The 20,004-nt window shown below is 46.9% G+C and overlaps 1 protein-coding gene across 6 annotated transcripts in view; it reads right to left on the bottom strand.

Annotated features, from left to right (window-relative positions):
* The window catches only part of LOC147614517 (F-box/LRR-repeat protein 15-like), a 95,828-nt gene extending 76,873 nt beyond the window's left edge, over positions 1 to 18,955 (bottom strand). For 5 of the 6 annotated variants that reach the window (XR_015263143.1, XM_086781073.1, XM_086781074.1 and 2 more), the window contains exons 1-5: positions 17,262 to 18,056; positions 16,412 to 16,679; positions 16,200 to 16,332; positions 15,976 to 16,075; positions 15,674 to 15,877 (exon numbers count right to left, since the gene is read on the bottom strand). Coding sequence is in view for 5 of the 6 variants with exons in the window: in XM_086781073.1 (XP_086637199.1) it covers positions 15,674 to 15,877; positions 15,976 to 16,075; positions 16,200 to 16,332; positions 16,412 to 16,679; positions 17,262 to 17,659 (1,103 nt within the window). In the remaining variant the exon portion in view is untranslated. Of the gene's footprint in view, positions 1 to 15,673; positions 15,878 to 15,975; positions 16,076 to 16,199; positions 16,333 to 16,411; positions 16,680 to 17,261; positions 18,057 to 18,104 lie in introns of those variants that run through there. The other variant, XM_086781072.1, reaches the window with a different exon arrangement.
* Between the last annotated feature and the right edge of the window lie 1,049 nt (positions 18,956 to 20,004).

Below are 20,004 nucleotides of genomic sequence, written 5' to 3'. Positions count from 1 at the left end.
CAGGAGACTCAAACACTAATACAATATCATCATCATAAAGTATAATATGTACTGAGGTACCTGCTAAATCAACTCTATCTCCGCCTCCCCGTGTAATGAAGTCAGCCACCTCATCAATGTATAACCCAAATAGCGTGGGGGAAAGTGGGCATCCTTGCTTCACACCAATGGTGCTAGCAATAGTCTCGGACATACCTCCTGGACATCTGACTCGCCCAAAAACCTGCTCATATAATGCATAGATGCCCCATGTCATATCTGCTGGTATGCCAAGAGACTGCAGGCGTTGAAAGAGCCTCTCTCGCGGTACTGTGTCAAATGCCTTGCGGAAATCCACAAAGCAGCAATAGAGTTTTCTCTTCCTCACTCTGGCCTGATCAATCATACATCTCAAAGTGAATACATGGTCAGTGGTAGAGAAAGCTCTCCTGAAGCCTGCTTGCCCTGATGAGCGTAAACCTGCTCGTCAAAGGCCTTGCGGAAATCCACAAAGCCACAGTAGATCCTCCTCCCATGTGCTCTGCCCTCCTCAATGATAGCCCTGAGGGTAAAGATATGATCCAAAGTAGAGAATCTCCTCCTGAATCCGGCCTGTCCCTGAGCTCGGACCATCTGCTCAACTCATGCTCAAGAGTAGAGGCATATAGCTTGGCCAGCAAGTGACCAATCATAATGGTGCGGTAGTTAGTCGGCAGGCTCGGATCTCCAGACTTGAGTACCGGCACAATCGTGGAAGTACTCCAAGTCCCAGGAAACCCCTCACACATGGCTCTATTAAACATGAGAGCTAGCAAGTCTGCAATCATATCTCTAGCATGTATGAAATGCTCGGCTACAATGCCCTCATGATCATGTGCCCTCCCTGTATGCAATCTGTTGACTCTTTGGCCTAAACATTGATGAGATCGCAGTATTTGTGGATAGTTTCGGAGGTAGAGATTCACCATTGGCTCAGACAGTAGTGCCCATATTGCTATTTACTGACGATATTGTCTTGATCTTAGATTCAGCTGAGAGTTTACAAAAACACTTAAGTGCATTGGACAGATTTTGGAGAGAGAGAGAGAGAGAGAGAGAGACCTTATGGTCAATTTGGGCAAAACCAAGATTATGGTCTTCAACACATCTTATGCAGTCGCCTCACGATTTTCTTTCATATACAAAGATGCCCCTGTGGAGATTGTGCAGAAGTATGTGTATCTAGGACAGTGTTTCCATGCACATTTCCTAGAACCTCGCACTAAGTGCTGGCTCTTTGATACTCTAGTACAACCAGCAGCAATGTATGGTGTAGCCTTTTGGGGGCCAGGCCTAGGGAAGGATCACTAGAGGAGCATAAAGAGGCTACGGGTGATGATGTTGTCACGCATGATCAGGAGTAAGCCATCTGTACCACATGACATTCTATATGCAAAGTTTGGGGAGGCCCCACTGGTTACAAATGCCCTTTTTCAGGCTGCCACTTATATTCAACATGTATACAAGCTTGACAGAGATCACCTCCCACGACTAGCACTAGAGTCCTCTATGCACTTATACTGCGAGAGGGAGAGGGAGCGATTGAGACGAGCTGGACTGCCCTCCTCAGCCTGACACGTGCATGGTACTCTGAGGTAGTCGAGTGGTTTCGTGCACATGGCATAGAGATGGACTGTCTCCCTCCTGTTTCAGTATAGCTTGGATTCCCCCTACCTTGATCTCTCACACGACACGAGATCAACCGGATCATCTGGTTAGATCTACTCGGGCTACACATACACCAGACATGGGTGTCTCCGTCAGATATTGGTAAGAAGTCTGAGTTCTACAAAGATCACTTCTTGAAAGTTGAGACTCTCCGAGGATGGATTCTTTGAGATCCCGGGATACATTCAGATACACATGTCACATGCTATGTGTATCACGATCGGCCAACTCAGGGTATCCTCCAACTGCCTCAGTGTAGAGACTAGCAGAGCTGAGGATATCCCACATGAGGAGAGGACATGCACATTATGCACCACAGGAGCAGTAGAGGATGAGGCCCATTATATGTTCAGTTGCCCGGCCTACTACGAGATATGGGGGAGATTCCAATGCCTCTTCCGAGAGGGATTCGGACCACTCACACGGGTGATACAGTTTGAGGATCAGAGGTGCTTGGGCATGTACTTGATGGAGTTCAAACGACACAGGGATGTAGTGTTGAGGCAGCATGCTAAGAGACAGCTCCAGCTCCTACAAGACACCTCTCAGAGAGCCATCGCAGATTTCTTTGTGGTACACACATCCACATCGGAATCCACTGCCCATAACAGTTCTACTATGACAGCAGAGCCCACCACTCGTACCCATGCTCCAGCTCCAAGCCCCAAAGGAGTTCTTAGCAAGAGAGCTCAATCCATTTTGCGAGCCAGATGTCCCCAACCCAGAGCATCAGGTCCCTCCACCACACAGAGACATATTCGTGAGGTTCTCCGCTGACATGACACACTCCCATCATAGAGGCCTGCCATTCACTCCACCATCAGATCGGTTTTGGCCGAGGCGTGTATCGTCATTAGCTGATCACATCATATCTCAATCTACATAAGATCATCTGTTGATCACATGTTCTGTTAGATGTTTTCATTTTACTTTTTCTTTATGTTTCCCATGGCTCAGTATATCCATGGTACTATTGTATTACTTTCGGTCTCATAGGCCTTTGGGGTCTTTCGTAGACGTTAATATAACTTTCTTTCTTCTCTTCTCTCTCTCTCTCTCTCTCTCTCTCTCTCTCTCTCTCTCTCTCCTCCCTGCTTGTGGAGCGTGCAAAGTAATCTCGAGGAATGGCTACGAGTCTCCAAGAGAAGCTCAAGGCCCTCAAGACGGCAATGAAGGCACTAATCAAGGAGAACAAGAAGACATCCAATTCCAACCTCAATGAGGTGGAGAATAAACTACACCGGCACATCATGGCCCTCGAAGCACGGGTCACGGACCTTGAACAATAGAACACGGCACTCGAGGAGGTGAGTGCATTGAAAGTGGAACTGGTAGCCGTCAAGAACACCGAGAAGGAAGAAGGGGAGATTAATGACAACACTCTCACGGCCATCAAAGAAGAGATCTCCAAGGAGATCACAAAGGACATGGAGGGAAAACTCGAAGCCAAGCAGTCAAGATGGGTTGAAGTGGTGAAGAAGAACATCCGTAAAGAAGTGAGGGAGGAGACTCAAAGGGAAGAACACCAAATCATTTGCACCACCATTGAGGAGGAGAAGATGAGGCATACCCGCCGCCTCAACATTCGAGTCACAAGTATAGCCGAGACACCCGACTCCACTCCCGAGAAAGATGGACAGCTTCTATGCATGAAACTCGGCTACAGGGAAGAGGACCCTCTCCCCTTCACCAAAGCATGGAGAGCCGGGAAAGACTCAACACGCAAGTGAGCCCTCGTCCTACAGTTGGTAGGAGAGACAGAGAGGGTCACCTTCATGAGGAAGAGGGTGATTCTACGAGGATTACTGGGAGATCCCATCTATTTGGATGACGACCTTACAAGGATGCAGATAGAACACAGGAAAACATGCATGCCGAGAGTCCTACAGGCCCGGAAAGAGGGCAAGAGAGCATTCTATCGCGATGGCCGTGTCATCATCGATGGCAAGGCCACTGATTAGCGCCAGGCGGCCTATGGGACATCGGCTATGGAGGATCCAGATTCACAGATACACATAGCAGTTTGGAGCTGCAATGGAGCACTTTGGACACATCCTGGGAGGACGGAGGAGGACATGGAGGGACGGGACATCATACCACTTACAGAGACGCACCAGAGCCCAGAGAGGGGGCTACCCAAAGTAGAGGGCTATCAGTGGGAGTTTACATACAGGGGGACCACACGGCGGAGCACATCACATCCTTTTCGAAGTGAGGAGGAAGGAACTGATCATAGAATTTCTCTTTGAAAGCACTCCATGTACGGGGCAATTGTCCTATCCAAGAGCTTTGCCATCCACCAATCACTTGCAGTCTCTTTACGATGCATACCCACATGCCTGAGCATAGATTTCTTTGTGAAGTCCTCAGTGCAAAAGGCTAATTCGAATTGCCTTATGAAGGCAAGTACCTTGGTGGTATCCAGCTTTCCATTATAGCTCTCGAATTTGATGTCCTTGTCCCCTGACTTGAACTCTTTGGCCTTCTTGTTGCTGTGACGAGCATCCCGACGCTCTAGAACATCATCCTCTTCGTCATGTCTACGATGGTGATGGTGCCTAGGTCTAGGGCTGATTTCCTGTACAACACCTCCACTCTGGATGGAACTCTAGAAGCAGGAACATACCAAGAAGGTGAAGATATCACCGACAATGCATGAAGATCTTCAGCATCTCTCATATGGGCTAAAAACCCCTCATCATCATCCGCTCGAGCTGCATGTCGATGTACATCATCTCCTCGGGCTGCATGCCCTCTCATATCAATTGCATGGACTCCAAGTCTCCATGCCCCCTCATAACATCTATTCAGGCTGCATGCCCACTTACATCACTTGTTCGGGCCGCATGCCCTCTCATATCAGTTGCATGGACTCCAAGTCTCCATGCCCCCTCATAACATCTATTCAGGCTGCATGCCCACTTACATCACTTGTTCGGGCTGCATGCCCTCTCACATCACTGGTACAGGCTGCATGCCCTCTCACATCACTGGTACAGGCTGCATGCCCTCTCACAACATCATCAGAATTCCCTTCACGGGATAGCTTGCAAGGTTGCCGTGTGAGGACCCACTTGCCCTCATCATCGGAAACATCGCCACGACTTTTCAAATAAGCAACAGCCAACTCTCGAGGTTTGTCAATTCCCATCTGTTGGAAAATTGCATCAAAAGTGACCACATCAACCTTAACCTGATACTTTAATTCAATAACCCTCTGAACATCCAGGTCTCTTTGCAAAGCACGGAGCTCTTCAAGCTCATTCATCAAAGCATCAAGATCTTGCTGATCCTCAGCCCTAGCAGACAACGATGAGTCGTTATCTGCCAAGGCCCCAACATGGTCCCTGTCTCTATCCTCTTCCTACATGCAGCGAATACGGGTGATAAGAGTCCTCCATAGAATGATCTAACTGGCTGGCCATGATTTATTTACCAAACTTTCAGAAAGAATAGAATTTCCGTGCCCTGGAATCACTCTCAACCAACTTTCCAAGTATGATACTGAATAGACTGCAAGGGTGCATGTCACACCCCACAAGCCACACATGCACTATCATGTCAAGCTCCATGAGCCATACATGTATTGTCATGTCAGGCTCCATATGCCATTCAAACACACCATGTCAGGCTCCACAAGCCATACATGGATGTCATGTCAGGCTCCATATGCCACACATAAACAGTAGAAAACAGAAGCTATGAGGAGATTTTTGACAGTAACAAATAGAGAACCATTGTTTTTTCTGTCATCAAGTAGGCCGTGGTAAAAAGGATTGCACTAAGTGGCATGCTGAGAAAACCGCCAAACCATCATCCTTTATAGTGTCTACAACTGTAGCTACATCCACCCCTCCACCTTCAAACACAAATGCCATACAACTATTAGCCTCTTTGAATCTAGTTCCTCCAATGGTATTTGATGATAAGCAAGAGGGCGAGACTAAAGGGAAGACAAAAGCTCTCATCCGTGCTTATGGCACAGCAAAGGGACAGAGGTTCGGACCGCCTCCCCACCCCTTCAATGTACAATTTGGACTCCCCTTTCCTTCGGCTCTCATAAGAACACCAACGGGGTTATCCGATTAGATCTTCTCAACCTCTACACCCATTGCACATGGATCACACATTCAGAGCTCCTAGCAAAGATACACTTCTACATAGATCACTTCATCGCACTCATTGAGGATGGATTCATCTAGCAGTCGGGCTACCTAAGTGTTTGCATGTCCCATGCCATGCAGATTGCGATAGGCCAAATACAGGTTTCATCCCACTACCTCAGAGTGGAGACAGTAGAGCTGAGTGTGTCTTCAGAGCCGGGAAGCTCATACGGAGATCCAAGGAGCTTCGGAGCCCCTAGCGAAGATACACTTCTACAAAGATCACCTCCTCGCGCTCACTGAGGATGGATTCATCTACTAGTCGGGATACCTAAGTGTTCACAAGTCCCATTCCATGCGGATTGTGATAGGCCAAATACGGGTTTCATCCCACTACCTCAAAGTGGAGACAAGTAGAGTTGAGCGTGTCTTCAGAGCTGGGAAGCTCATACGGAGACCCAGGGAGGAGAGGATTGTCAAATCCCCACGGATCTCCTCGTAGAGCAATCCTAAAACACGACTTGAAACTTGCAAAACAAAGCCAGACAATGTGAAGGGGGTGCAGGCCTGACTCACCACCCAACCTGACAGTCGTGGGGGCAAAGCCCACAAGTCTTGGTTGTCCCCACCGAGCCACGAGCTAAGCTAACTAGCAAGACGCACCAACCAATCTCTCCTCCATGACGTCCCATACCACCACAGAGCTACCCTTGCGGGCCTCGAGACTGCTACTGGCCTTGGCTACATGAAGCAGGTGCACGTCTGCACTAGATCCAGGCTCTTGACCATAGTGGTTGAGTCCTTCAGGTACGGTGCGGTATGGTATGTGTACGGTACGAGTACATAGAGTACGCATCAAGATAAGTACTTTGTACGTTCACGTTTTCTATTATATATATATATATGTATGTATGTATATATAAAATAAGGTATATCTAGCATCCATACAAAAATAACATGAAAGACAATGGTAATACTAAAATGAAAACTAATCTATTAACTATTGAGCAATGACTGCTAACTAAAATAATTTAAAAACAGGCCAGATAAGTGTTGTACATTGAACCTCTTATTTGGTACGAAGACCTTATCCGTACAAGGTACGATACGTATGGAGTGGTACGGAAAGTATTGAAGATACATATCACATATCAGATGACTACGCGTATGGAATGCAACTATGCTCTTGACCGTAGAGCTCTCGCAAAGACTCATGAAAGTCTATGACTAACTGACTGACCTTGGCCACCCTTTTATAGGCTCTTGGAGGCATCTAGACAGCTGGCTGAGGCAGGAGACCGAGGATCATGGTATGCACAGGTCACACATTGGTTCTCACAGCATGGCCTAGAGATGGATCATCTACCACCATTCCAGTATGACAGGGATGCACCACATATCCGTCTCTCTCATAGTGAGCGGAACAGAGTATTGAGACAGGATCTATGGCAGCTCTATACACGAGAAACATGGATATCGCCTACACAGCCTCTTCCACCAAAGATGCTATACTACAGAGATCACTTCATGAGTATCACTGATGATGGATTTATAGAGAGGCCTAGATACATGGAGGGCTTTTTACCACACGGCTCCTGAGTGGCTATTGGTCAGCTTAGAGTTTCATCACACCGATTGGAGATTGAGACTGGCAGAGCAGCACGGATCCCCCGAGAGGAGAGGGTATGCAGATTGTGCAGAGAGGAGGTGGAGAGTGAGGAGCATTATGTATGCAGATGCAAAGCATATACAGCCATCAGAGAGAGATATCCCATTTTATTCAAAGAGCCACATTCCCTACGCCAGATCTTTGAGGCAGCAGACCAGCGCATACTGGGGAGATTCATTCTAGACATACAGCGCCACAGAGAGACATTATTACAGGCTCAGACGGCTCTAGAGGGGAGGCGACAAACACAGATTACTACATTTTTTCAGAGATCCATCCCCCTCCCAGCCCCTACACGGCAGGGAATTACTCTCCAGAGAGCAGACACACTTAGAGCCCGCAGGAGACAGAGGACACTTGGTTTTCGGACACCACGCCTATACCAGAGAGAGATGACAGAGATCAGAGCTCAGTTTCACAGAGAGGGTGCGGAGCGACTGGCTCGCTTCAGAGCACACCCAGGCATGTTCTTCAGGGAGCTGTGGACACCCCCTTCACTGATGTATACCATTTTATACCCCAGTATGGTACAGGATGGAGCTAGCTAGGTTGCATATCATGATTGTATACTCCATGCATATAGCTTTGCATTCTCCTAGTAGTAGAGCTCCATCCCCTGCACACCCAGATTTAGCTTTTTTGTTCAGTTCTTTTTCATTTTGTTGGGATGACAGAGGATATCCCATACAGGTACTCCGATTTGTCTCATAGGCCGAGTTCGGTCTTTTGGAAGACGTTAATAAAATCTTTCTTTCTTTCTTTCTTTCTCTCTCTCTCATCCTTGTACAACCATTGCCATGGGTTGAAGCTCCAACTCCTCTCTCTTTCGAGCTTCATCCCTCTCCACATACTCACCATGATGATGGCATTTCACCCTCCATAGCTGCATATGTGTGATCTCCTGTGATATCCAATAACCAAGGACGCTTGGGTATCCCTGTGACGTGTGTGCACACTTGTTTGGGCCTAAAGAGTTGATCTTATGGGTTTTGTAGGTGGTAAGTACGCAGCAATGTTGTTTATATACACTTAACATTCATATGTGCAAGTTCACATTAAATTAAAATGAAGGCCGGACAACCAATAAATGGGCTAGTGAGTAGAGGCTTTGTGGGCACCTAGGACAAGCCAAAGGCCAACACCATGAATGTGTTGGGGCACTCACTTTTTTTTTTTTTTTCACAAAGAGACTTCTATTAAGTATGAGAAAAACATACAACAATCACAGCTATAAGCCGGAAGAGAATAGAATCACCTCAATATGTAAGGTGATTTCAACCACTGAGGAGCATCATGATGCCATGTAAGACCTGTGGTACTAGAGGAAAAGAAGATGCCATGGTCCCATTCCCGCATAAATATCACACGCTTCGCCTGCGCGCAGAACGAGAGGGCCCCTGAGAATGCGAGCCCAGTAGCCATAAGAGTGTGGATGATATCACCCCATATAGTACTAATGCACTGAGACCCAAAAATCTCGACACCCTCAATAGCCTCCGTGCATCTAGCTCTCCAGATCTGCCATGCTGTAATACTCGCAATAATCTCCCAACTGGTGTCAATCCTCTGTTTAGGAGGCGTATAATCAGAGTGAGGAACATCTTGCAATAGACCATGTTGGGCAATACCTCTACGAATGAAAAAAACAGAATCTGTACCACTGCCCTCATAAAAAAGTTGCGGACCGAACTGGGAGAGCCAAGCAACTGCCCCCCCCCCAAAGTCACATGCATGGCTCAGCCACTCAATTTGCCCATAAGTTGGGCTACAGGACCCCAAATTTGCTGTGCAATGCTGCACCCCCATAGACAATGTTGTACGGACTCAGAATCTGCCGCACATCTAGGACAGGAAGGTGCTACACCGAAAACTGATCTCCACTGATTAGTAGGGAGACCACCATGTAAGAATAACCAAAAGAAATGAGAGACCTGGCTCCTTCTGTGTGAGTGCCAAAGTCTATGCGAATATCTGCGCCATATCACTGGAGAAATATCATAGCTCTCCCAATGAGGCCTGAGAGTAGAGATCCTATGCATCTATCGAGTGAGGAGAAGCCTGGCATTAAGAACAGTGAAACTGAAAAAAGGAAGGCTTTTCAAAGGATCGAAGGCATCAATCCACTCCCACTCTCCTGGATCCCACTGAAGATATTTGATAGGACTGCCACCATATAGCCACAAACACCAAGAGCCATGAGTCACTATCTGAGAAGAAGGGTCAATGAACTAGTGCTTCCCCGAGCGACCAACAATCCTCACTGGACTAAGCCTAGTGTTTGGTATGATCTCCTCCATACTACATCTCCTCAATCTCCCACCAGGCATGATAGAATACATGAGGAAATCTATATCCTCCAGGCCTAGCAGAGCAATGACCTGCAGAGGTATGCATATCCTTGAAAAAACTCCCAGCCAACTCGGATGATAGTCTCCGTGAAAGGTCCCAGAAAGCCACTCATGAGGAATAGCTGCATCAATCTTATCAATACGAATGCGAGAGCCCCTAAGATGCTGAGTGGATGCAACTCTCCGATCCTCCGGAAGACTCTTAAAGGTCTTCCAAGCAAGAACTGTGTATGCGCATCTCTCCCATCCTGACCATTGCATATAACGAGATGCACCAAGTGGCCAACCAACCTCATCCCTAATGAACTCGTTCCACATAATAGGTTGTCGGTCAGCCTCGTCCAAAGACCTAGGAAGCCTTTGTGCAAAAAATATCTCATGCTTCTCCATGCTCTGACAATGGCTACAATAAGAGGGGAAGATGGTGCCCTAATATCAGCCTCTGTGAACAAAAAACGTGTCTTGGGCATCCAGTCTCTCCCGACCCTCGGTGTACATCTGGAAATCTGAGACAAGAAAAATTCCTTCCAAGGCTCAGTGCCTGGTAGGAAACCTCTGACCACAAGTTTGCAAAGCAACGCCCTACATTGAACATCCGGATCAATAATATTCAAGCTCCCCTCTCTTTTGGGCTGAATAACCGTGAGCCAAGCTACCCCCTGGCACGAGTGTCTGAGGTGCCATCCAAGCCCGACCAGAGAAAATTGCGGCCGCAATTAGCCAATGCACGCACGAGAGAAGCACCAACAAGAGGCAATAAACCAAGCTGAGGCAAGCAAAACCTGATTAGCCACCAAAGCTCTGGAGGCTAAATCTAATCTCCTGGATCTCCAATGGAGGAGCTTCTTCCGGATACTCATAAGTACCGGAGCAAACTGCTCTGCAGGAGAAATATCAATCCCAACTTGGCATCCCAAATATCTGGCAGTCAGTCACTCTACTTACCATTATATGGGGATATTATGGAGTTCTCACATCTCAGGGAAGTCCTCCTGCTCGAAAACTTCAATGCTGCACCCCAATCAACTCTCGATGAATCACTACCCCAAAAACCAACAGATTTGTGCCAATTAATGAGTGCCCCTGCTCCCATACAGAACTCCTCTAGTGCTACCCGGAAGGAACATAAGCATATATGTGAAGCCTCCAAAAACAGGGCAGTGTCATCAGATAACTCAGAGTCAACCAACTCCTCATGACTACGAAGAGGCAACCTCAATCCTGAAATACCAGCAGTGGAGCGGAGAACGATGCTCATGGCCTCTGTAACTATGATATATAATAAAGGGGCTAATGGGCAGCCCTATCGTACTGAGCGAGAAATCTGAAACCGCTCTCCTCTTATCACCGCAAGCAAGAACTCTATTGTGGGCATCACGATACATGCATGAAACTCCCTTGATCCATCTCTGAGAGAAGCCGATATGACTAAGAGTACCCTCAAGAAAGTCCCAATCCACTCTATCATAGGCCTTCTCAAAATCCAAGAGCAGAATGGCTAAGGGCTGATTACTCGCTTTGGCCCATTCGACGGCCTCCCAAAACGAGAAAATGTTATCAAAGATGCTCCTGCCATGTAAGAATCCATTCTAGGTATCATGAATAACATCCTGCAAAATTGGCTGCAATAATCTGATGCTCACTGCCTTAGCAAGAATCTTATAGGCAGTCCCAAGTAAGGTGATAGGTCTCCACTGGCCAATCAATGTCTTATCCCCGCTCTTAGGAATAAGATAAATAAGCCCCTCAGTGAGAGAAGAAGGCATAGAACCTGTGTTCCACATCTCCTGCAAAGCCGATGTTATCTCAGCCCCAATCTCATCCCAAAAAGTAGTGAAAAAAACAAGGGAGAGACCATCCTCCCCTGGACACTTACCATGAGGTAAGGCATGAAGAGCATGACTAAACTCCTGCATAGAAAAAAGGGGCATCCAGAGCGGCACACATCTCCTCGGTGATCAAACGTGGCAATGCATTCCAAACCTTCCTCTATGCCTTGTGTCTCAGATCAGAATGCAGCTCAGCACTAAGAAGCTGGCAATAGAAATCGGTGGCAATCTGTCTAACCATGAGAGGATCTGAGTGAAGAGTGCCATGTGAATCCTGCAACTGCCTTGTTGGATAAATGTAATCCCAACTCCTTAGTCCAATTTAATATGTGGTGGTTAGGCTAGTGGTCAGTGGTTGGTGTAAAGCCTACAAATGGTTGGTGCATATGGTTCATGCAACTCATGCAACTAAAAATAGGGTAGAGAAGTCTCTAAATAAGATACAAGTCGTGATCAAGTGATTATGTAAGTTTAGTTCATGCCTAATCATAATTAGAGTTTTTTTTGTGTTAATCTCAATACAATTTTCTGCATATACTAGTTTTTGTCCCTCATGTTCATGATGTTTTGTACAAGCTTTGATCCACCTTGAGTATGTTTTGATCAATGTTCATAGTTGAATTATCATATCCAACATGCCTGACACTATCTCTGGCATAAGATGGGCCGTGTGAGAAGCAAAGAAATGTTTGTTACATCTGCCACCCATCTGTGTCCAAAAGGATTCCTGGGCATGGAAACGATACTCCACGCGCTGCTCGAGAGAGTGATGAAGTTCTGCTCTGATAGTACATAAAGAATCTGGAACCCATTGAGCATGAGGATGTTTCTCGTGCTCTTTCTACGAGGCAGCCAATCTACGTCTAATAGCCCTTTCTAAGTCCAAGGCATCTTGTCTCTTAGACAGGGCACATGTGTGATAAAAGTCACTAATATCACAGAAAGCAGAGGCCAGGCTTTGAGAGGCTTGTAAGAAGTCATGAGATCTCCAAATATCAAGCATACGACGCAATAGTTCTGCATCTGAAAACAAATGATCAGGGATGCATACATGGGGTGCTGATCCATGGCAATTCGGATCTCTAATACATAAAACCACTGGGCAATGATCCGATTTGGAGGTGCCTGTCGCAATCAAAGTATGTCCACCTCTGTCAAGCACCCAATCACCGTAAACCTTACCTCCCTCTCCCACTCCGGGGAAAAGCCAGGGCTAGTCCTCAGAACTGGAGAGGTACCATGACAATGCAAATGTGCAACATCATCCTCAAGGGTGCAATCATCCTGTAACTGTAATGCAGCATCCTCCTGTGAGGGATCCAGATCATGTGCCTGCAAGGCCTCATCCTCCAAAAAAGAATCAACATCCTGTGAGGCAAGAGCTGCATAGGGATTAGGGTGCTCCACAGGGAGTGTGGGTGAAGGGACAGGTAACGGGGGTCCGAGGGTACCTGCCATCCCTAACCACAACCCAACGATGTGTGGTCTGTTGTGGCAAAGAAGCAGCTGGAGTCTCGGCATCTGCAGAAGGCCTCTGATGGGCAGGACCACGCCGCCTCCTAGCATGGCCCCTCGATCTAGGACAATCTCTAGCAATGTGACCCTGTCGACGACAAATCCGACACTGGTCAGGTCTGCCTGCAATCTCCATCCTTTGGCGGAAATGAGATCCGTCAGGTCTCTGAAGCATAACATGATCATCAGTAATTAATGGATCAGGAACAAGCACAAGGACCCGGGGTACACCATCAAGAGTGGCGGTAACGGCCGCGGAAGCTGAGGCGGGAGAGCTCGGGAGGATTGGTACCTCTAGAACCTGGCCAAAGGATGCCCCTATGGACGCTAAAAGCTTCCAATAGGACCGAGGAAGAGCAGGGAACCGTAGTGAGACCGGGGTAAGGCGCTGATCCTCCACCACTGGATCAAAGCCCACCTGGTACTGAAAGAAGAAAATCCTTCTAGGACCAAGAGGAAAGGGGCTGCTAGCCAAAGCCTGAGAAGTAGCTTCTGAAGAATGAAAGTCCACCTGGAAGAAGCCTCGACCAAGTAAACGAGTATCCTGAAAGTGCACAATCAGCTCCGAAGGGAGAGCTACTAGAAGCCATTCACGGGCCTGTGAACGAGAAGGGTGGGAACCATAAACTCTCGCAACAAGGGTAGTCTGGACCTCAAGGTCAATGTCGTGCTGAAGAGAGGTGAGCTCGTCTTGTGAAAAATTGATGATTCTCCCGGCCAGTGGGGCACTCACTTATAACCATGGGGCCTCAATAAAGCATGGTAAAAGCACTCATTAAAAAACTTATGAGGCTTTTCTGCAAAAGCATGAAAAAGCAGGGCAGCTCGTATATGTAAAGACATGCTTGGGAGTCTTTCACACATATGGCGACCAGCCCCATCACCATCATCATATGTCCGGACAGCAGCCAGCTGATGTCGTCATTTGTACGCACCCACTGCTGCTGACATCATCGCAATCTGTATGGACTGTTGTTGCTGTGTGCTGATGTTGCTGACATCATCGCAATCTGTATGGACTGTTGTTGCTGTGTGCTGATGTCATCACCTGTACCGAATTGCTGCTACTGATGTCATCACTGCTGTGTGTACATGTGCTGCTGATGTCATCACTGAACAGATGCTGTGTGCTGGCATCATTATTGCTGTACGGACTGTTTGATGACATAACTACCGTGCACAGTCCTTGTGGACACCATATTGGCACGGATAGGACTCTGCTCTTCCCGGATTGCCCAAACACGTGTGAGAAATGCTCTTGTGAAGACTTCCACGTATGGTGTGGATTGCTCGACTTTTGGAACTTTTACACAGGATGGTAGAGTTCAGGTACAGCACCTTCGGATCCTTACGTAGGGCAGAGGGATTCAGGGAACAGCTTGCTTCTTAGACTCTTACGGAAGGCAGAAGAGTCGGGAAAGATTACGTAGGGCACAAGAATCCAGAGACGATACCTTGTCTGATTAAATTCATTGCATGTACTTGGATTGGTCAGGTGCAGTCCGGTGGTGAACCCCAGGCACCCGAGATCTTGTTTTCGAAGCAGGGGGATGTGTGTGCTGTGTTATCATTCATGAACTCAATGTAAGAAATTAGGAGAGAATATGAGTTGAGACTCAGGGAAAGGAAAGATTCAAAACAAACCTTGGTGCTCCCTTCAAATTGACCTAAATCTGAAAATAGGGTTAGAATCTGAGTTTGACCTACTACTGGGCTCTGGTCTTGTTGCATGCAAGGAAGCATCAAGCTCTTCTTCTCCTTTGTGTCGCTTTCTTCCCAGGTTGTATCTGTCTCTTGTGTTTCAAGTCGACAAGCTCAAGCTTGCTTTTCAATTGCTGCCAGCATTCGCCTGAAACTTTCAGTTTTCTTCCCAGCCCCTCTGCATCAACGCATTTGCAAAGCATGTTGCTGCTTCATGTGCATTATTGTCTGGCACATTGGTAATATGGCCTCCACTGATGGCACCAAGTATAAAGCAGAAACAAGGAATCCCCATCAGTATAAAGCAGAACAAGGAATCCCCATCAGTATAAAGCAGAACAAGGAATCCCCATCAGTATTCATGACTCTTCGCATAACTTCATGTATATTCCCTTAACTTCTCTACTTGGCAGGCTGGAAACAAGCTTGGGCTAGGTTGTAGGAGCTTCTGAAAAGTGTGGAGGCATTTGGCCTGACCTGGGCCATGCTAATGAGCATGCTATAAGTCTAAAAATAGGACCAGTTGCCATAGAAACTATTGCTCCTTTACAAAACCTCAAAATAATGAGACATATATAACCTGCATTTCTATTTGCACACATGACATGTTTAGGGTCTTTACAAGCATAACCACCTTCGCTTGAGAGGGATGATCTCATGCACCTGTCCCTCATGACTGGAGGGATCTCCCCCTTCCAAACGCCACCTATCCACTGATGGTGGGCAGGGGATCCCTGTATAAGGACCCTTGAGCACATAAATGCGTATATATATGCGCTCCAGAAACAACATTGGAAAAACATCATGTGTCAACAACCCAACCTGATAGCAATTCGCATCACTCGGCATTTTGTGACCTGCAACTGGCGCAAGTTTTCATGACATACTAAAACTTCCTGAGACCCTCCACTGCCCAATACTGCATCAGTAATACTCAGCTGCTGTAGCGCAAGACAGCCGTTTTCTAGCGCATTAAAGAAGGAATCTGTCAGATTTCCTTTATGCAGATTCAATCTCTCCAGACCCCTGTGCATATACCAATGTAGTAGAGAGAGGGTCAGCTACATGTGGACACAACATGGAAAGAAAAAGGCTTTCACATAGGATGGCTGCTGGGCACTTACCGAAGAGAGTACATAGCTTCTCTTGCCACTTCATCAACACAAGGCACCTCTTTCAAGCTTAGTTCCACAGCTTTTGGATACTTGCAGCATAACCATCCAACTGCACATGTAGTAAACAATCAAGCCACATAAAGTATGGTACTAGAGTCGACAAGTTTAAATACAGAAGAAACATTCACGATTTTGATGCACCCACTACAAAATATGGAGATAAGCATGCATGCCTTTCTCTTCGGTGATTTTTTCCCCTTCAAAGCTCAATGACTTCCAAAAATCTTCATGTGCACTAGCAGTACGCCACTGGCGACAGACCATGGCTGAAAAGCATAAGCTTTTCTGATCCAGGAAGGAAAAAACCTACAACCCCCCACAAAACCAGTCAAATAAAATAGGCCCGAAACAAGGCCATGCAAGACCACAAGACATACATACTTACCAAGTGGAGAAGATCATCAGTCAGATCCATTGTGGACATATCATGTTCCATCGCCTCTCCTGAACCATTGTCATCTCCGTTACCATCGCGATCACCACTACTCTCCTCATAGCCATTGTCCATATCCATAGGATCATTACCCTTATTTTGCAACTGAGAGGATGAAGATTCCTCTCCTTGCTCACCTTGTCCGTGAGATGAAACCGACTGCCCAGAAGTCAATGTAGAGTCGCCCTCCGGAACCCCTGTACATGATGTATGGCTGTACCTGGAAATAAAACGTATAATAAGACCTTCACATCTAGGCATCTATGAGCACGTAAAATCAACATTTTCGCTTCAGTCAAAGCATTTTATATATGATATCTCAAAATCATCATAGTCCTGTAAAAGCTATAAGATAACGATCCAGCCATGTTTGCTTGTTACTGCGCACTCCGCCACCACTCCGCCACCTATCTCCTCCCACGTAGGCCTTCCTCAAGCATAGATTATCTTGCAACCACAAATTCTCTTGCAACCACGTACCGCATCCAGTCTCAGCTTCATGCATATCAACCCTCCCCATTTGCCTTTTGTTCTAAGCACAGCTGCCTTGCTTTGTGGAATGGTCACCTGACCTATGCTACTTATTGGGCCTCCTAAGCCTTACAGCCCCTGTGGTTTTTCCCTTTTCCCATCTCAATCGTTCTTCTTGCATTACCTAGCACCTCCAGAATTTTTTCCATCTCCCGGGGCAATCATTCCTACTTCCCCTGCTAAGAACAGCAGAATAATTTCCAGGCAGGATTCATGAATGAGCAAGAAGGATCTGAAGAAAAACACAAGTGAGAAATCAAGGATAACTTACTTAAGCAAGCTCCATAATCTCTGCCTCTTATGAGTAGTGGCATTGTACCCTGCTAGAGCATGGAGGCACGGTTGAAGGTCAGGGCCCTGCTCTGTGTCCAAGATACTGTGTTCGAGTTCCACTCCAGGTTCCATTGGGGCAAATCGCACATATGATTGAGACGAGCAGTATAAGACTTGACCTTCAGGCCCGCCCTGCCATGAAAAGACCTCCTCCTCCTCCCCCTCCTCCTGCGGCAGTAGCAAATTAGGAAACCCTAGCTGGAAAACTGGGGCAAAACTGGAGTTTACAGAGATGGGTTGTTCAACCATGTCGTGGAGCCTTCCTCTCTTATTATTGTTGAACAGACGCCCTACTACAGGACCCCTTCTTGCACCTGTGGAGACCTCCCCGTCCATTGATCTAGGCAATCACAGCAAAAACGCAAGAATGGAGCTGCAAATCGGCATTCACACGACGGAGTTTTGAGGAGGTCTGGGGTTGGTAGAATATGGTCGGCCTACCCTAACCGCAAAACTGGAGAAAATTGAAGGGTCAGACTGAGGTAAATCGATCCTATGCGTGCGAACGCTAGTTTTGCAGCGTGGGAATGCACCACGGCCTGAAACAACGCTATGCAAAAGCCCGATTTTCTAGAGAGCAAAGATTTTGAGGGGAAGCCAGCTCAATGGGCGCCAATTTTGCATCAAAACAGAATGGTTCGAGTGGGCGATCCTCGGTCCTGGGGAAAGATCAAAACCACTCAAAAACCACGCAAATGGGCGAACGGAGAAACTGCTAAAAATAGGTATGGGCGACTGAGAGAGTGAAGAAAACTGCTAAAAGGTTAGGGTTGAAGGTTACCACGCAAATGGGCGACTGAAGGGGTGGGAAAAACTGCCAAAAAAGTCAGGGTTGAAGAAATGCGAAGCGGACAAGAAGGGGGTAGGGAGGGCCGTAGCATGTGTGTGAGAGAGAGAGAGAGAGAGGGGAGCCGGGGTGGGGGTTTGATGTAAAGCACAAGTAAGGGGAGAGAGAGAGGGTGATGATGCAGACCTTGTCAAACAAAGTAAAGCAAGCATAGAAAGCATGCAGTCAGACAGGCAGACAAGGAGAATAGATAGATAGATAGACGTGAACTTTGAAGCCCCCTCACTCTGCCAATTGGTTGTAATTGAAAAATTGGAGGCTGGGAAGATGCCAAACCGCCACACTATTCATTCACAAAGCAAAAACAATGAGAAAAAAGCCTCGTGTAAGAGCACCCCTTTCTCTCACAAACCCATCTTTTCACCTCCCGCTGCTGTAGCAGTAAGAGGAAAGGTATTCTTCAGCAGCAGGAGAATCAACAGGGAGACCAACCAACACACACAGGACAGTCCCTTACTTCCCCCCAACACACACACACACATAGTTACGGACACGTAGACCCACACACATTGTACATCTGCAGCCATTGCCCACACACACACAGACAAGACAATGGGTCACTTGTGACTTGAGTGCTACACCCCCCAGCCACCCAGAAACACACACAGAGGACACTGCGCAGTTGAGGCAAGTCTCTATTACACAAGCGAAGTCCAGCTACTCATTATGAAGCAAAACCCACCAAGCCGTTGCAAAAGCAGCAGGGGAAGGCAAGGGCAGGGAGAGAGAGAGAGAGAGGGGGGGGGGGGAAATAGGTGGGGAGGAGAGAGTGTGTGTGTGTGTGTGGAGAGAGAGAGAGAGAGAGAGAGTCTATGACCCTGTGTTTTTAAAACCCTCACTGTCCCCTTTTCCACTCACAGCCCACCATGCCTTTAGGAAAATGAGGGGAGTGAGGTAGCAGACAGGTGCCGCAATCAACACACCCACCCTCCCATTTCCCCTTGCTTTTTGAAAATAATACATGATCTTTGGCTTCGCTTTGTTTACTGGGAGCTGCTGGTTATCAGGGGGGCGTGTGAAGCTCCCAAAATCCAACACACAGCCTGCCTTCTATCATTATTCACCTGCATTACTACCCTCACATGATCATTAGAAAACTAAACCATGGACTAAGCCCCCCCCCCTTCCTCCCCAACCACTACTTTTTGTTTATCTTAACCAAGCCTATTCCCTTTAAACGATGGACTAAAAAACATATCATCATCATGATTCATGATTATCAAATACTCAAGTCTAAACCCAACCTTTGACTAGGACCCTCTTTCTTCACCCTCCCATTCACCCATGCTCCCACCACAACTCCACCACTTTCTACCTTAACTCTAACACCACCACATACACATCGCCGTGTCGACAGGACGTAACCCAATGATGTTTTTCAGGCTAGTTTGTTTACTCAATAATTCTCTCTCAGTTTGTTTACTCAATAATTCTCTCTCATAAGTTTCTTACTGAGTCTGCAACCGCCTTGCTTGTGTCATACATGTTCATTGCCCTCTAAAAAGGGCAATTTACAGCTTACATTTTTCTTGAAAAAGTAAGAAGGTCTCCCTATTTCATATATATATGTACACAAGCTCCAAGCACAAGTCTTAGAATGTGCCACCTATAAGTGGCACTTGCTTTGAGAAAGCAAAGTAGCAAAGTGCACAACAAAGCTCCTTCAAAATAAGTTTCAACCTATTCATAGAACATCATCATTGTCAAAAAGCATTCAATTCATAGCACGAGGAGACCTAAATAATAGTCAACATGTAGCACATCTTAGAGAGTTATTCAAACAACCCACAGGAATTGGTACTTAAAGCAGCTATACCTCAAAGTTACCAATGAA

Source organism: Cibotium barometz, chromosome 42 (assembly GCF_041138505.1).
Source record: "Cibotium barometz isolate CiBa-2024 chromosome 42, ASM4113850v1, whole genome shotgun sequence".
Classification (NCBI taxonomy): Eukaryota; Viridiplantae; Streptophyta; class Polypodiopsida; order Cyatheales; family Cibotiaceae; genus Cibotium; species Cibotium barometz.
The sequence above is the reverse complement of the archived record's forward strand: the minus strand, read 5'-3'. Positions and strand labels throughout refer to the sequence as shown.